Source organism: Mya arenaria, chromosome 13 (genome assembly GCF_026914265.1).
Source record: "Mya arenaria isolate MELC-2E11 chromosome 13, ASM2691426v1".
Taxonomy (NCBI): domain Eukaryota; kingdom Metazoa; phylum Mollusca; class Bivalvia; order Myida; family Myidae; genus Mya; species Mya arenaria.
Genome location: NC_069134.1, coordinates 21,294,741 through 21,313,001, shown reverse-complemented (window position 1 = coordinate 21,313,001; position 18,261 = coordinate 21,294,741). Strand labels below are relative to the sequence as shown.

General features: G+C 38.1%; 1 protein-coding gene across 3 annotated transcripts in view; it reads left to right on the top strand.

Annotated features, from left to right (window-relative positions):
- The window catches only part of LOC128213238 (trafficking protein particle complex subunit 13-like), a 64,200-nt gene that overhangs the window by 30,595 nt on the left and 15,344 nt on the right, over positions 1-18,261 (top strand). For all 3 annotated transcript variants that reach the window (XM_052918801.1, XM_052918803.1, XM_052918804.1), the window contains 2 exons: positions 14,999-15,167; positions 16,293-16,377. In XM_052918801.1, coding sequence (XP_052774761.1) covers positions 14,999-15,167; positions 16,293-16,377 — 254 coding nt within the window. The remainder of the gene's footprint in view (positions 1-14,998; positions 15,168-16,292; positions 16,378-18,261) is intronic.

Here is an 18,261-nt window from a genome sequence, read left to right as displayed (position 1 = left end):
AAGAAAGTTATTATTTATATTTGCTGTATTTAACAATAAATACTGCAGCCGATCTGTATAATTGTTTACGTAATTCCATGCAGAATTTGATTTAATTGTTTAAAAAAACAATTTAGCAAATTATGGCTAAAAAGATTTTTGGATACTGCATTCGCTATATATATTATAATATAACACATATTGAATACAATAATAATTGATAATTCAAGGCTTGACCAGGAAATTGTTTATGGTACACTGTGTACAGTGCTTAATTGTTGCCTTCATGACATTGCATGTCCTTTACTTAATTTTTGCTGCCTCCTAATCATTTAAATATAATAACATTTGTAAGTATTAATTATGATATAATATTCTCTTCACTGATTTATGCTCGAAGCCATTTATGTTGTAATTAGGTACAGACAAGTGGATCTGGGCATTCTCCAATCAAATGTTAGGAATGATGTTAAAAACACATTATTAATTTATTAAGATACACTTTTCGGAGATGAACACCCACGCACACCTGCATAAATATCTGCTATTTTGTCTGTTATTCATCAAGGCAAGTTTTACAGAAGCTTCATGGGAACCACTTTAATTAACTTTTATTAATTTTATAATCTTCGCAATGATTTACTGGTACTAAAACAGATTTTTACAGTTTGATCTAACAGAACTTTTGCAATATTGTAAATTCTAGCATATATATATTTGAATGGCAGTTTTACAGGTGCATAAGATTTTTAAAAGCCCAATCCACTGAAACAAAAGAGTACTCACAATTTTCTGTAAAAGTTATATCTTGTAGCACTAAATATAATATAGTTTTCACATTACAAATCCCAAATACAACCGAACAAATTCCCTCATATTTTTAAACAATTTCAGACTGGTTTTATGAATGTTATGTTTTTAAGTGTATATAAGATATGAAAGAGGTAATTAAACCAGACATAAATGAACCTGACAGAACGATATTTGATTGGAAACTTTCTAGGTATCTTATCTAGAGCATATCTTTCTGAAGTATTTGAATGAAATATGAATTATCTTCCTCTTCATTGGCAATCAAACGCTGAGTTTTTAAGTACATTATTATTTCTTGATCTGAAAGTAAATTCCCTAATGTAAATGAAATTAAATGATAATAAACAAAATATAAACATAAATACCATTATGAATGATTCATCTCAAATGTCTAATAAAGTTTTTATATAATTTATCAAAATAAATTAAGAAAGACATCAAATTTTAATATAAATGAAAGGACATGATTTATTGATCATTTGATGAATTTACCTTTGATTTGTGAAATCTCCTTTGTTAATCTTGTGTTTTCTATTGATTTGACAGTGTTTAAGTTTGGGATGAATGAACGTTAATTGCTTTTCATGTAGTGCCTAATGTCATTTACGCTTCAGACTCCGAAGAGAAAATACCATCTCTGCAGCAATTTTCATCTTCCTTTAAATGTCACCAAATATCGATCAACAAGAAGGAGATTTTCTCCAAATAAGTCCCCTGAAATAGCACAATTGCACTTCCGTGACAATATATTTTTGTAGTTGATATTTTGTTTTAAAAGGGTTATTGCACAGTTTTGTTGAGACAATTTTTTTTATCCTCTTACAAAAAAATCTGATGCTTAAATGCCTTTTCATATATTAATGTCATGAACATATCTCATTCGCAAATTTAATTCACATGAAACTTTGTGAACTTGTAACAATGGACAATACCATTATGTGTAGCAAGGCTCTTAACTCTGGCTATAATTATTGAGTTGTGTCCCTTGTTTTACTAAGAAAAAGCTAACAAGATTGTTGAGGTCCCCTTTTGGTTCTGTTGTTGAACAAGTCTATTGTGGCTAAAATTAGGAAATACATCAATATTTACTGCATTCCTGACAAATGATTTGCCGTGAGTTTGGGGCATGTGGATTTGGTTTGTGGTCATCAAACCATTGACAACATAGCAATTCAATCATTGACATCACACTTGTCAACAAGTCTTGGACAGTCCCTACATTTATGACCTCACAGATGGTCTGCGAGTCGGTGACCACACAGTTGGTTAACAAGTCATGGACAGGCCAAACAGTTTTTGACCTCACTGTTGGTCATCAAGTTGGGGACCTCACAGTTGGTCAACAAGTCGGGGACCTCACAGTCAACAAGTCTCGGACAGGCAATACAGTTATGACTTCACAGTTGGTCAACAAGATGGGGACCTCACAGTTGGTCAACAAGTCATAGACAGCCCCTACAGTTATGACCTCACAGTTAGTCAACACACCGGGGACCTCACAGTTGGTCAACACGCCGGGGACCTCACAGTTGGTCAACAAGTCATGGACAGACCTTACAGTTATTGACCTCACTGTTGGTCATCAAGTTGGGGACCTCACAGTTGGTCAACAAGGCATGGACCTCATAGTTTGTCAACAAGTCGGGACCTCACAGCTGGTCAACAAGTCAGGACCTCACAGTTGGTCAACAAGTCGGGGACCTCACAGTCAACAAGTCTCGGACAGGCAATACAGTTATGACCTCACAGTTAGTCAACACATCGAGGACCTCACAGTTGGTCAACAAGTCATGGACAGACCATACAGTTATTGACCTAACAATTGGTCAACAAGGCATGGACTGCCCCTACACTTATGACCTCACAGTTAGTCAACACATCGAGGACCTCACAGTTGGTCAACAAGTCAGGACCTCACAGTTGGTAAACAAGCGGGGACCTCATAGTTGGTCAACATGTTGGGACCTCACAGCTGGTCAACAAGCGGGGACCTCACAGTTAGTCAACAAGGCATGGACCTCATAGTTGGTCAACAAGTCAGAATCCTCACAGTTGGTCAACAAGTCAGGACCTCACAGCTGGTAAACATGTCGGGACCTCACAGTTGGTCAACAAGTCAGGACCTCACAGCTGGTAAACATGTCGGGACCTCACAGCTGGTCAACATGTCAGGACCTCACAGTTGGTCAACATGTCGGGACCTCACAGTTGGTCAACAAGTCAGGACCTCACAGCTGGTCAACATGTCGGGACCTCACAGTTGGTCAACAAGTCAGGACCTCACAGTTGGTAAACAAGTCAGGACCTCACAGTTGGTCAACATGTCGGGACCTCATAGTTGGTCAACAAGTCAGGACCTCACAGCTGGTAAACAAGTCAGGACCTCACAGTTGGTCAACATGTCGGGACCTCATAGTTGGTCAACAAGTCGGGACCTCATAGTTTGTTAACAAGTCAGGACCTCACAGCTGGTCAACAAGTCAGGACCTCACAGCTGGTCAACAAGTCAGGACCTCACAGTTGGTCAACAAGTCAGGACATCACAGCTGGTCAACAAGTCAGAACCCACAGCTGGTCAACAAGTCAGAATCCTCACAGCTGGTCAACAAGTCATGAAATTCATAGTTGGTCAACAAATCATGGACCTCACATGTAGCCAACAAGTCATGGACCTCACAGTTTGTCAACAAAACAGGGACCTCACAGTTTGTCAACAAGTCAGAGTCCTCACAGTTTGTCAACAAGTCAGGACCTCATAGTTGGTCAACAAGTCAGGACCTCATAGTTGGTCAACAAGTCAGGACCTCATAGTTGGTCAACAAGTCAGGACCTCACAGTTTGTCAACAAGTCAGGACCTCACAGCTGGTCAACAAGTCAGAACCCACACAGTTGGTCAACAAGTCAGAGTCCTCATAGTTGGTCAACAAGTCAGGACCTCATAGTTGGTCAACAAGTCAGGACCTCACAGTTGGTCAACAAGTCAGGACCTCACAGTTGGTCAACAAGTCAGGACCTCATAGTTGGTCAACAAGTCAGGACCTCACAGTTGGTCAACAAGTCAGGACCTCACAGTTGGTCAACAAGTCAGGACCTCACAGTTGGTCAACAAGTCAGGACCTCACAGTTGGTAAACAAGTCAGGACCTCACAGCTGGTCAACATGTCGGGACCTCACAGCTGGTCAACAAGTCAGGACCTCACAGTTGGTAAACAAGTCAGGACCTCACAGTTGGTCAACAAGTCAGGACCTCACAGTTGGTCAACAAGTCAGGATCTCACAGTTGGTCAACAAGTCAGGACCTCATAGTTGGTCAACAAGTCCGGACCTCACAGTTGGTAAACAAGCGGGGACCTCATAGTTGGTCAACAAGTCAGGACCTCACAGCTGGTCAACAAGTCAGGACCTCACAGTTGGTCAAAAAGTCAGGATCTCATAGTTGGTTAACAAGTCAGGACCTCACAGTTGGTAAACAAGCGGGGACCTCACAGTTGGTCAACAAGTCGGGACCTCACAGCTGGTAAACAAGTCAGGACCTCACAGTTGGTCAACATGTCGGGACCTCACAGCTGGTAAACAAGCGGGGACCTCATAGTTGGTAAACAAGTCAGGACCTCACAGTTAGTCAACAAATCATAGACAGTTCATATAGTTATGACCTCACAGTTGGTCAACAAGTCATGGACTGCCCCTACAGTTATGACCTCACAGTTAGTCAACACACCGGGGACCTCACAGCTGGTCAACAAGTCATGGACAGACCATACAGTTATTGACCTAACAATTGGTCAACCAGTCGGGGACAGCCCCTACAGTTATGACCTCACAGCTAGTCAACACGCAGGGGACCTCACAGTTGGTCAACAAGTCATGGACAGACCATACAGTTATTGACCTAACAATTGGTCAACCAGTCGGGGACAGCCCCTACAGTTATGACCTCACAGCTAGTCAACACGCAGGGGACCTCACAGTTGGTCAACAAGTCATGGACAGACCACACAGTTATTGACCTAACAGTTGGTCAACCTGTCGGGGACAGCCCCTACAGTAATGACATCACAGTTAGTCAACACCCCTGGGACCTCAAAGTTGGTCAACAAGTCATGGACAGACCACACAGTTATTGACCGAACAGTTGGTCAACTATTCATGGACAGACCATACAGTTATGACCTCACAGTTGGTCAACACGTTAGGACCTCATAGTTGGTTAATAAGTCAGGACCTCACAGTTGGTCAACAAGTCAGGACCTCACAGTTGGTAAACAAGCGGGGACCTCATAGTTGGTCAACAAGGCATGGACCTCATAGTTGGTCAACAAAGCAGGACCTCACAGTTGGTCAACAAGTCAGGACCTCATAGTTGGTCAACAAGTCAGGACCTCACTGTTGGTCAACAAGTCAGGACCTCACAGTTGGTCAACATGTCGGGACCTCACAGCTGGTCAACAAGTCAGGACCTCACAGTTGGTCAACAAGTCAGGACCTCATAGTTGGTCAACAAGTCAGGATCTCATAGTTGGTCAACAAGTCAGGACCTCACAGTTGGTAAACAAGCGGGGACCTCACAGTTGGTAAACAAGTCAGGACCTCACAGTTGGTCAACAAGTCAGGACCTTACAGTTAGTAAACAAGCGGGGACCTCATAGTTGGTAAACAAGTCAGGACCTCACAGTTGGTAAACAAGTCAGGACCTCACAGTTGGTCAACAAGTCAGGATCTCACAGTTGGTCAACAAGCGTGGACCTCATAGTTGGTAAACAAGTCAGGATCTCACAGTTGGTCAACAAGTCAGGACCTCATAGTTGGTCAACAAGTCAGGACCTCACAGTTGGTAAACAAGTCAGGACCTCACAGTTGGTCAACAAGTCAGGACCTCACAGCAGATCAACAAGTCAGGATCTCATAGTTGGTAAACAAGTCAGGACCTCACAGCTGGTCAACAAGTCAGGACCTCACAGTTGGTCAACAAGTCAGGATCTCACAGTTGGTCAACAAAGCAGACCTCACAGTTGGTCAACAAGTCAGGACCTCACAGTTGGTAAACAAGCGGGGATCTCATAGTTGGTAAACAAGTCAGGACCTCACAGCTGGTCAACAAGTCAGGACCTCACAGTTGGTCAACAAGTCAGGATCTCACAGTTGGTCAACAAAGCAGACCTCACAGTTGGTCAACAAGTCAGGACCTCACAGTTGGTAAACAAGCGGGGACCTCATAGTTAGTAAACAAGTCAGGACCTCACAGCTGGTAAACAAGTCAGGACCTCACAGTTGGTCAACAAGTCAGGGACCTCACAGTTGGTCAACAAGTCAGAATCCTCACAGTTGGTCAACAAGTCAGGACCTCACAGTTGGTAAACAAGTCAGGACCTCACAGTTGGTCAACAAGTCTGAATCCTCACAGTTGGTCAACAAGTCAGGACCTCATAGTTGGTCAACAAGTCAGGACCTCACAGCTGGTCAACAAGTCAGGACCTCACAGTTGGTCAAAAAGTCAGGATCTCATAGTTGGTCAACAAGTCAGGACCTCACAGTTGGTAAACAAGAGGGGACCTCACATTTGGTCAACAAAGCAGGACCTCACAGTTGGTCAACAAGTCAGGACCTCACAGTTGGTAAACAAGCAGGGACCTCATAGTTGGTCAACAAGTCAGGACTTCACAGTTGGTCAACAAGGCATGGACCTCACAGTTGGTCAACAAAGCAGGACCTCACAGTTGGTCAACAAGTCAGGACCTCACAGTTGGTAAACAAGCGGGGACCTCATAGTTGGTCAACATGTCGGGACCTCACAGCTGGTCAACAAGCGGGGACCTCACAGTTAGTCAACAAGGCATGGACCTCATAGTTGGTCAACAAGTCAGAATCCTCACAGTTGGTCAACAAGTCAGGACCTCACAGCTGGTAAACATGTCGGGACCTCACAGCTGGTCAACATGTCAGGACCTCACAGTTGGTCAACATGTCGGGACCTCACAGTTGGTCAACAAGTCAGGACCTCACAGCTGGTCAACATGTCGGGACCTCACAGTTGGTCAACAAGTCAGGACCTCACAGTTGGTAAACAAGTCAGGACCTCACAGTTGGTCAACATGTCGGGACCTCATAGTTGGTCAACAAGTCAGGACCTCACAGCTGGTAAACAAGTCAGGACCTCACAGTTGGTCAACATGTCGGGACCTCATAGTTGGTCAACAAGTCGGGACCTCATAGTTTGTTAACAAGTCAGGACCTCACAGCTGGTCAACAAGTCAGGACCTCACAGCTGGTCAACAAGTCAGGACCTCACAGTTGGTCAACAAGTCAGGACATCACAGCTGGTCAACAAGTCAGAACCCACAGCTGGTCAACAAGTCAGAATCCTCACAGCTGGTCAACAAGTCATGCAATTCATAGTTGGTCAACAAATCATGGACCTCACATGTAGCCAACAAGTCATGGACCTCACAGTTTGTCAACAAAACAGGGACCTCACAGTTTGTCAACAAGTCAGAGTCCTCACAGTTTGTCAACAAGTCAGGACCTCATAGTTGGTCAACAAGTCAGGACCTCATAGTTGGTCAACAAGTCAGGACCTCATAGTTGGTCAACAAGTCAGGACCTCACAGTTTGTCAACAAGTCAGGACCTCACAGCTGGTCAACAAGTCAGAACCCACACAGTTGGTCAACAAGTCAGAGTCCTCATAGTTGGTCAACAAGTCAGGACCTCATAGTTGGTCAACAAGTTAGGACCTCACAGTTTGTCAACAAGTCAGGACCTCATAGTTGGTCAACAAGTCAGGACCTCATAGTTGGTCAACAAGTCAGGACCTCATAGTTGGTCAACAAGTCAGGACCTCATAGTTGGTCAACAAGTCAGGACCTCACAGTTGGTCAACAAGTCAGGACCTCACAGTTGGTCAACAAATCAGAGTCCTCACAGTTGGTCAACAAGTCAGGACCTCACAGTTGGTCAACAAGTCAGGACCTCACAGTTGGTCAACAAGTCAGGACCTCACAGTTGGTCAACAAGTCAGGACCTCACAGTTGGTCAACAAGTCAGAGTCCTCACAGTTGGTCAACAAGTCAGAGTCCTCATAGTTGGTCAACAAGTCAGAGTCCTCATAGTTGGTCAACAAGTCAGGGACCTGCCAGATAGTCAACAAAATCTTGAAATATCTTTTTCACATTTGTTGTAAATAAAGATTGATACCATTCATTTACATCAAACCTGCCAAGGATTTAACCCCTGTAAGTTCTTCTATATGTTATGCTGAAAAATGTGTCCCCTGGCAAAACTTGTCTGTGAAATAATTTTATTTATCACAAGAAAAGAAAACTCTGCCATAGGAAAAGTAAAGAGAGAGGAAAGGCAATATCGATGGAAGAGATCTAGAGACTAATTTGTGTATGAAAATAACCCAGGCTTAATTTCCTGTCTGCTTCTCTGTGGTGTGAGGAACACCATTCAAACATGGCTGGCTGGAGATGATTTGTAATTTCTAAAACTCTGAGTGCACATGTCACAACATGAGCAATTTACCACCAAAAAAAATCTTGGTTTACGGCAATGAAATTGTTTTATTGCTAAGTTTCAGGAGAGCTGAAGAAAAGCTTACATTTTTTATGTTCGCAGTTCTTTGCAGGCAAATGACTGTTCAATTTTCTGTAGCTCAATTTCATGTAGAGCTTTTTAATCAGTTATATATATTTGTTTTTGTAAAAAATGTGTTAATTATGTTTTGTTTGATTTTTAAAACTGACAGCTGAGTGTGTGGTCTGGGGTCAACTCATGTCAATTGATGCTTACAACATGAACATTGAACTTCAAATAAATGTCTATTTAAAGCAACCAAAATCACATTCAAACAGTAATAGATCACTAAAATACGATGCTTGATATATCCATTAGAGCCCTTGTGTCTTACCAGTTATGTGAGTTAGATGTGAAGGTATGAGGGCAAACATGCTTTGTTACCATCGCATCTTTGTACTTAAATTCTTTTGCTCCTTCGCCATAGTCCCTTCCTGTCTTCTCTACTTGGTGTAATGATTAGACACCATGGCCCTTACAGAACACTGTACTAAAAACCAAAACGGTCACGTACATAAATTATGGAAAATAAAAACATCCACCAAGCAGATAATCTTTATACATCATTACCATGGACAGATTTATACTGAGAGTATTAAATCTAAAGTTATATCTGGGATATGAAATGCGGTGATCAAATCAAATTCAGCAAAAAAAATAAAATTGGGTTAATATTTCATTGCAGATTTTTTTTTTTTTTTTAAGGATGCCATTAAATTAATTTAAACAAAAAATGGTCTGAATGATATTAATGAAACAAAGGTCAAGCAATTTATGAAGAGCCAAAGGTACTTTCATTTCTTTTTTTCTAAAATATTAAATCCATTTGAAATTGTAATAAAAATCATGTTCTTCGCAATGATGGGAATATTCACCGTTGCCAAACCTGTTTATATTGGAAGAAGCGATCATCTGGGCTTTTAAACATTCCCAGCAAAATACTTCATGACCATGTAACAAAGTGACCTAAAGTTTTGAAGTGCAGATTCAGTGAAACAAATACCAAATAAGTTCATGCGACCTCACTGCGCATTCCTTTTTCTGTAGATTGCCAAAATTGAACTCTTAAATACATGTAGTTAGTGCATTTCATGGTTTGCCCAAACTGAGTGGCCGGCACCGAGCATGTATTGAGTTGCATTAAAGGTGTAAACATTAACATGTGCAATCCCCTGCCGATTGAAATGATCACTCAACTGTTACATTTCATGAATTATTCATTAACAATTCCTGAAAAATTCTTGAAAATCTCATGACGTACAAATGAGACTTAAATCCTTGATCAGTGCTTAAAATATAAGTTCATGAATAATTCATGAACATCAGTTCATAAACAGTTCTTGAAATGTTCATGGTCAGTTGACTGTCATGTTTTCAAGGATGGTTCATGAACAACAATATACCTGCCAGTTCAATGGACCATTCATGAACTATTTGTATCTACTTTTCCTCTACATTTTAATGTCACGTTTGTACTTCAAGGACTGAAGTAAACAGTTCATGAACAGAAGTTCTCAAAATGTTCATGAACAAAAATAACGAGACTCATTTATTCAGACAACTGTGACATAGTATAGACATTATCTCCCCCAAAATCAGGAAGGAGATATTGCTGAAAACTTTGAAAATCTATTGGCCTGATTTCAAAATATTTTTTTATGTTCCTTTTATCATTTTCTTTTTTTTTTATTTATTTTATATATTTTTTTTTTTTTTTTTCAGAATTATACAATATTATCTATTTTTGTTTGAAATGTTAGTTCAACATGCTTGCTGTTGATCAACTAACAATGTGATGTAAACAAAAATGGTTTGCCATTTAATAGGGATGAACACCATGGCTAAGGAGTTTTCAACAAGCCCCAGAGTAGCTGCTATGTAAAATCCAGAATATGAGCAAGCTCAGAGAGTATTTCACCTGTGCATGGCTTGCAGGCTCACATGCTTAATTTCCGCCACTGAACTTATACAAGAAAACTGACATGTTTTGACAGACCCCTGATCATCCCATAGATTTTTAAAGGAGACAGGATTAAAAAGACAACTTAATTTGCAGTTTGTCTAAATCGCTAAGGTATGATCACTGGTATTAATTTATACTACCAGCAGTGGTCCACAATATATCATTAGCTCCAATTCAACTTTATTTAGCAGAAATCTATTTAGAGATAGACAAAATTAAGTTCCATGAAATAAAGACAAATGTAATAGAGTTCCAGGAACTAAGATAATATCTACTTTAGTACACATAATGTAACCTATAAATGCAATGCCAAAATTAGTAGAATGATAATAAATTGATGCTGTGTTATTTCCATTCCAGAAATTTTGAATGCCACTGTGAAATGAAGCATACAAAAGAGCCCATTTTGTTCCAGATTTGCCCTGTCTGGGTTTGATTGATTTCCAAGGAAGTTTTGTGCTACTGTCACTTAGATTTATAACCCTCTATTATGTGCAATGATTTAGTATATTTGTGCCACCCCCAGGGCTGCTTGAGACTTTCCCATTTTAAAACCATACCAGCTATTGATCAGTAATGTTTTCTTGGTAAAAGAAATCAGAAAATTGCCTTATTTACTGTCAATCTCAAAAGTTGGCTTAAAAAAGTACTCTGAAACTCATTTAATAAGTATCAATTACTGATTTGAAGTTAGTTCACAGTCATTGATAGTTATCGAAACATAATGCTGGTCCTTGACAACCTGTCATTTTTAACGAGAGTTAAGGCTCTTGTCACCATATGACATAAATCCTCATTGACAAGGGCGTTGAGCTGTCATTTTTAACAAGCCACTCTGCTGTACCTGGTCACTTGGGCCATTAGCCAGGAAAATGAGGGAAGACCGTCTCCATTAGAGGAGCATCCAATGCCATTCATCACTGTTAATCTGCTTTCCCCCATTGATCATCTATTGCCAATCACTGGCCTGTCTGTTTAACTGACTCCCCTTTTTGAGCACTCAATAAGTTCCATATCTTTTCCCTCTCTCTCTGAGCCGCATTTTATGGCTTCAATCAGCATATTTTTCAGTTCACTGACATTGATTTCACTGAATACTATAAATCTAATGGAGCCTTTTTTTAGAAACATAATTATTTATGCTGATGCAGAATTTAATGTTTGCACTTATTTAAGGTAAAGGTAAATTCTAGTTTTGATATAGAAAATGTTATGGCATTATCTACTCTTTGTATGACATATGATCATGGTCATTAAAATCTAAATTAGTTTTGCTTGGAAGATATTTGTGGAACTGATATTAATTGGTTGCAAGTTTATGCTTTTAGCAAAGGATGTAATGAATCTTCATACATTCAAATTAGTCCCTGAGCTATGCCCTTGGCGACAGTGCATAGTGCACACCCCCTCTGCATCAACTTAAGTTGTGAAGTATATACACTGTTGTTTGAGACAATTATGTTAAAGGCATTGATCTCAGATGAACCTGTCTGTTTGCCAATTGTGATAGTGTTGATCTGCTAATGAAGCTGCAATAGAGTCCCACAATTAGCAGTTGATCATTTCATGGTGATGATATTATCAGTAGGTAACTAGGCAATCAGCTCACTCTATTACCTTCCAGCCATGGTAAGGTATAAAAGATATGAAATTTTTGCCAATTTTTCTGACCAAAACGTTGTCTCCAACTTCGTTATTTGCCCTAAGCGTAATTGTATATAAAGATATATATACTTATATATTATTTATTTATCTCCTGATACTGAAGAGTGGCACAAGTGTGTGGCAGTTTTGGCATTTGTATAGAGTGTATAACCAGTCAAGGAGGCTGCAGCTATATATATGAGGTTAATCTGGTGGAATGTTGGGTGTTGGAGGTTAGAACTTGTACATAATTTTTATATGATTATATATATTCATTAATAAAGAATACTTTTCAACTTATTTGAAAGTTACTAGCTCCTAAAGCCATTTGGGTTTTAAATAATTGATGAGAAATAGAGATGAAAATAATTACACTTATTATCCCCCGCTGAATCGAAGATTTCGGGAGGGGGATATTGTTTTCAACTTTTGGTGTTGTCCGTCCGTCATTCAGTCCGTCCATCCGTTCGTCCGACTGTCCGTCCATCCGGTACCATATCTTGGTAGGCATTGATCAGAAAATGTTCAAACTTGGTCAGAATGTTCCCCTTGATCATATCTCGATCTGTTTTAAAAGTGGGTCACATGGCCATGGGGTCAAAAACTAGATCACTAGGTCAAATCTTAGAAAAATCTTTGGAACATACTAGAGGCATTATACATGGTCAAATATTCAAGAAACTTAATCAGAATGTTTTCCTTGATGAACTCTTAGTCGTAAATAAAACTGGGTCACATATGATAAAAAATGAGGTAACTAGGTCAAATCTTAGAAAAATCTTGTCCGTAACCATATCATGGTAATGATTGGTCAAGGTATGTTCAGAATTTGTCATCATGTAAACTTTGATGAAATATGGACCACTTAAAAAAGTGGGTCACATGGGGTCAAAAACTAGGTCATCAGGTCAAATCTTAGAAAAATCTTTGAAACTAGAGGCATTATACATGGTCAATTTTTTATAAAACTTAATCAGATTGTTTTCCTTGATGAAATCTTGGACTTATTTAAAACTGGGTCACATATGATTGAAAATTAGGTCACAAGGTCAAATCATAGAATTGTTTTGTCCGGAATGGGAATGATTGGTCGGATTATGTTCAAACTTGGTCATGATGTACCCCTTGATAAAATATGGACCGCATGTAAAAGTGGGGCATATGGGGTCAAAAATTAGGTCACTAGGTCAAATTTTAGAAAATTCTTTGAATCACAGAGGCAATATGTATGGTCTTATATTCATGAAACTTGATCAGACTGTTTTCCTTGATGAACTCTTGGACATGTTTTAAACTGGGTCACATATGATTAGAAATTAGGTCACTAGGTCAAATCTTTCAAAAATCTTGTCCGAAACTATTTATGGTGGTGATTGGTCTGGTTAAGTTCAAACATGGACAGAATGTTCTCTTAGGTTGAATTTCGACTGCGTTTTAAAAGTGGGTTAATGGGTCAAAAACTAGGTCACTAGGTCATATCTTACAGAAATCTTTGGAACACTCTAGAGGCAATACATCTGCTCTATTTTCCATGAAACTTAAAAATCAGAATGCCTCGATAAAATCTTGGAATAGTTTGAAACTAGTAGGTCATGTACGGTCAAAAATGAGGTCACTGAGTCAAATCTTACAAAAACCTTGTGAAGACTAGAGGCTGTATTGTTTGCATATATCTGGACCAATCTTCATGAAACTTGATCAGACTGTTTGCCGTGATGAAATCTTAGATTAGTTTGGAATTGGGTAGCATGGAGTCATAAACTAGGTTTCTTGGTCAATTCTAAATGTTATATATATACAATATTTTTTTTTATTTCAAACAGTTGCATTCAAACTCAAACTCATATATATATATATATATTTCATCAACAATTGATTTCCATTCCTTGACTTAGCCCAATCAGGCAGGGGATATCAATTCAACGAATTTGCTTGTTAAGTTCCATATTTGGATGTTTGCATTTCTAAAATATAAAACGTGCTATTCATAATGGCTGACTAGCTTTATACATTGTCTTTGAGATGATATTGTTCCATTTTTCTTCTTTTATAGGTTGTATATATTGCTTTTGTAGAAAGTTGTCGAGGTTATTGCTCCTTGGCGCGGTTTTCTCATATTTAATGGAATTTTCTTCTTGAGATGATTTGACTTGTGGCGGACAGATCAATTGCAGTTGTAAATTGGTTTATCATCAAAATTCAAACCTGCATTTGTCCTTGACCTTTATCTAGGTTTCCTTGCAGTATTCTGCCTTGTAAACATGGCTGATATCGGAGACTATCTATCACTGTCATCAGAAAAAGTGGCTATCATTTGAAACAGCATCAAACTTGACATGAAATCTATCTCTTATTTGCATAATTCTATGCCAAGGGTGGTGGCTTTTATCAATTTCTGTGTGCCTATTTTTCCCTGTGGAAGCATTTGGATTTTCTGAGAGATTTACTTAATTTTGCTAAGAGTATTTCGATTGAATATTCATGAATGAAATCTAATGGGAACAATACAGGGAGCTTAAGTTTTGTTGTATTAAGGCTATGTGAAGTCCTTGCAAAGTGTCAGATTCATGCATTTCTCTTAGATTTGGTAACCATGGTTATTATAAATTCGCCCTAAAATTATGATTGCAGGTCAAGGAAATACATCCATTTGTATTTATTAAAAAAATAAATAATTATATTGAATGATTTGGAAAACATAGACACATTTCGTACCAATAAGATAAAGAGATTTTTATTTAAATTTAAATTCAGAAGAACTCTTATTACAAGTACACGTTTTAATAATAATGCAATACTATGATTTTTCTTTTTAGAAAAAGATGGGCATTGTATATTGATAGCCATTGATAAAGGTCAATGCAGCTATATCATTATCTATAAAAAAAGAGTCTGAGTTATAAATCATAAGCAATGACATTATAATAGAGCATCTTGGAAAACAAATGTTGAATCAATACACTTTATTGACAAACATGATATTTACCATAGATAGCTTTAAACAAGATTTTTTTTTCTTTTCAGTAATGCGGCTGACCAAACCAACATTGATGCCGTTCCATCCAATTCTGAGTGACCCTCGTGATGTTTGCCACTTACTGACAGACGACCAAACAGAGAAAGACATCGCCAAACCTCGAGACCTCGACTACTTCGGTGTTAGCGACCTGCTTACATTACCACAGAATTTTGGGTGCGTTCCAGACGAGAATGCTGTTTGTTTTATTGCTTGTCAGACTGTATACATCCATAATGTAACTTATTCATGCGATGTGTCGTATATGTTCTTTTGTCATTCCGTTATATAATGAATTGGCAAGATATTATTATATAAATTTTTGAGTGATGGTGGATTCTGATCAGACAATCTACAATGTAATAATGTCTCTAATATTTGCTTTATATAATCTGACAGCTGGGTAGTAATGTCAAAATAATGTTTTTTAGGAATTATTTATAGTAATAATTTGTTTTTGTGATTTTCATGTATTATTTTCTGCATTTGTATTTAATGCCTCAAAAGGGTGGAAAAGGAATCACACTGTTCATTCGTCTGTGTTTGTCTGTGTGTCAGTCAGTTATTAATTTGTCTCAGCAATAACTTTGTCAATATTGATAGAATTTCATTAAACTTCACACAACCATAGAGCTCCAATGGAAGGTGTGTTACGCAATAATTTTTTGCACTAATCTCAAAGGTCAAAGTCACACTTGGAGGTTAATATGATAAAATATGGATTTCATAGCAACAATTTCTGTCTCGGCCATAACATTTTAACTATATTTTGGAAGGCAATCAATTTTCACACAATTTTAGAGCTCCATGGGAAGATGCATCCAACATTAAATTTGTGCCCTTATTTGAAAGGTCAAGGTCACACTTGGAGGTCAAGGTTATACAAAATGGATAGGGTTTCCATAGTAGTATAGTTTATGTCTCAGCTTTAACTTTATCCTGGAAGATTTGTTGAGATATTTTTTGATAATTGAAAGTCATCCAACTTTCTTGCATATGTCAGATACAACCTTATTTTCTTTACAAATGGCTATAACTCCAATTAGGCCAAATTAGGGGTATTTGTCACGGGTCTTTGACAGCTCTTGTTGTTTTATTTTCTACAAATTAATATTGAACCATACATTTGATTTAATAACATAAAATATGATGATTAAAAACAGGTTAAGAATTTAGTACCACAGTGGGATTATGCACATTCAAGTAGTAATTATCTGAGTTTAAATGGTATAAGCATGAGTGCCATCGAAATTCCATTCCATGAGACTATTTTAATATGATTGCATTGCTTGTATATTTCAGGAACATATTTCTGGGTGAGACATTCTCCAGCTACATCAGTGTCCACAACGACAGTAACCAAAATTGCTCCGACATTCTCTTGAAGGTGGGCACAACAGGATCATCAAGCCCTTGTAGATATACCGCCAGACTGATTGTTGTTGATTTGTGATATTTTTGAATTATATCGCCAATACTTTTCTGTATATGAATCATTTCCTTCCTTTGATAGGGATTTTCTGAGGTGGCCGGTACCAAACCCATTTAGTTTCGGCTAAAGTCAGAGTGCAACAAATTACTGCTTACACAAAATTAGGCTCTCAAGACATGCATTGTTTTTTAGAGTCTTAGCTTGAAACTCGAAGATAAATCTTTATTTTATTTTAGAATTCCTATTTGAGGAATAATAATGGTAAAAATTGCTGAATCATATGGTTAAAATAAAATGTTTTACTGTAATTAACACACCTTTGTCAAAAATTGGTATCAAAGTTACTTTGTGACATTTAAATTTCACTTTTCTGAGCCTTATCAGGCTCAAACGCAGACTGAAGATGTTACTGAATATGTCCCTTAGTCTTCATTGCTGGAGAAACTTGAAAAAAATCATTTTGTAACAACCAACCATACTGACATTCACACATGCCAAGAATGAAAACATGTGACCTTTTCATAAATTGATTCCACTGTTTTATGGCTATGAATGTTAACATTGCCAAGAAGGTTGTTAAGTAGAATGTCGTCATAAATACATATTGTTGGCAAGAAAGATTGTCATGAAACTACAGCAATGACGTTGGTACTACTCTTAGAAATAGAAACAATATAAAGATCTCTTGATGTTGCTTTTTTGAAAAAATACTTAATTTGTTTCTTTGAAATGAAAATCATTGTATAGATAACTTTGAATTAAAATATAAGACATGATCTTAAAGCCTTCCTCTTTCATCTAAATGTAATTAAATTCCGTGGCTTACCTAGAATAGAACATGAAGAACATGGCCTTGCTATACTTCATGACTGTGGAACTGCAAAATGATTTAATATTAATGGTCATGCAATATGACCATGTAAAAATCTGTGATTTGTGACTTCTATAAGTACCATGGGAGTCAAGGAAGCAACAATATCTAGGAGAATCTTGAGTCATTAACCAGAGAACACTTATTGTGATTATATTGTCACTGATTGCAAGAATTTGCCGGTATACGTCTCTTAGAAAAGTCAACATAGCAAGAATAAATACAGGGTTCATGATTTTAATACTTAGAGTACTTTAATATTATACTATTAACAAGGACTTAGGAGAAAGGAAAATTAGTTGGAACAGTCAGTTTTACTTATTAATTCATCATCTTCATCAGTGTATTGATTATGAAAGATTTTAAGTCAGAGCTACATTTTTGTAGGTACTTCATAATTGTCCTAAACAAAAGCACATAAAATGCAAAAACCTAACTAGGCTTCAACATCGTACTGGTACTAACAGAGATTGAATGTTACTAGTAGTAATGATTTTAGTCACAGTAAAACAGGTTTTGTTTTTAGAACTGTTTAATTTTAGCTCATCTGTCTTTCAATAAAAAGAACAGTTGAGGTATGGTGATAATAGCCTTTGTTATCATCGTCATGTTAATACTTTAACCTTGGCCAAGCCTTTGTTGTCGTCATCATGTTTACACTTTAACCTTGGCCAAGCCTTTGTTGTCGTCGTCATGTTAACACTTTAACCTTGGCCAAGCCTTTGTTGTCGTCGTCATGTTAGCACTAACCTTGGCCAAGCATTTGTTGTCGTCGTCATGTTAACACTTTAACCTTGGCCAAGTCTTTGTTGTTGTTGTCATGTTAACACTTTAACCTTGGCCAAGCCTTCATTGTCGTCGTCATGTTAACACTTTAACCTTGGCCAAGCCTTCGTTATCGTTGTCATGTTAACACTTTAACCTAGGCCAAGCCTTTGTTATCTTCGTCATGTTAACACTTTAACCTT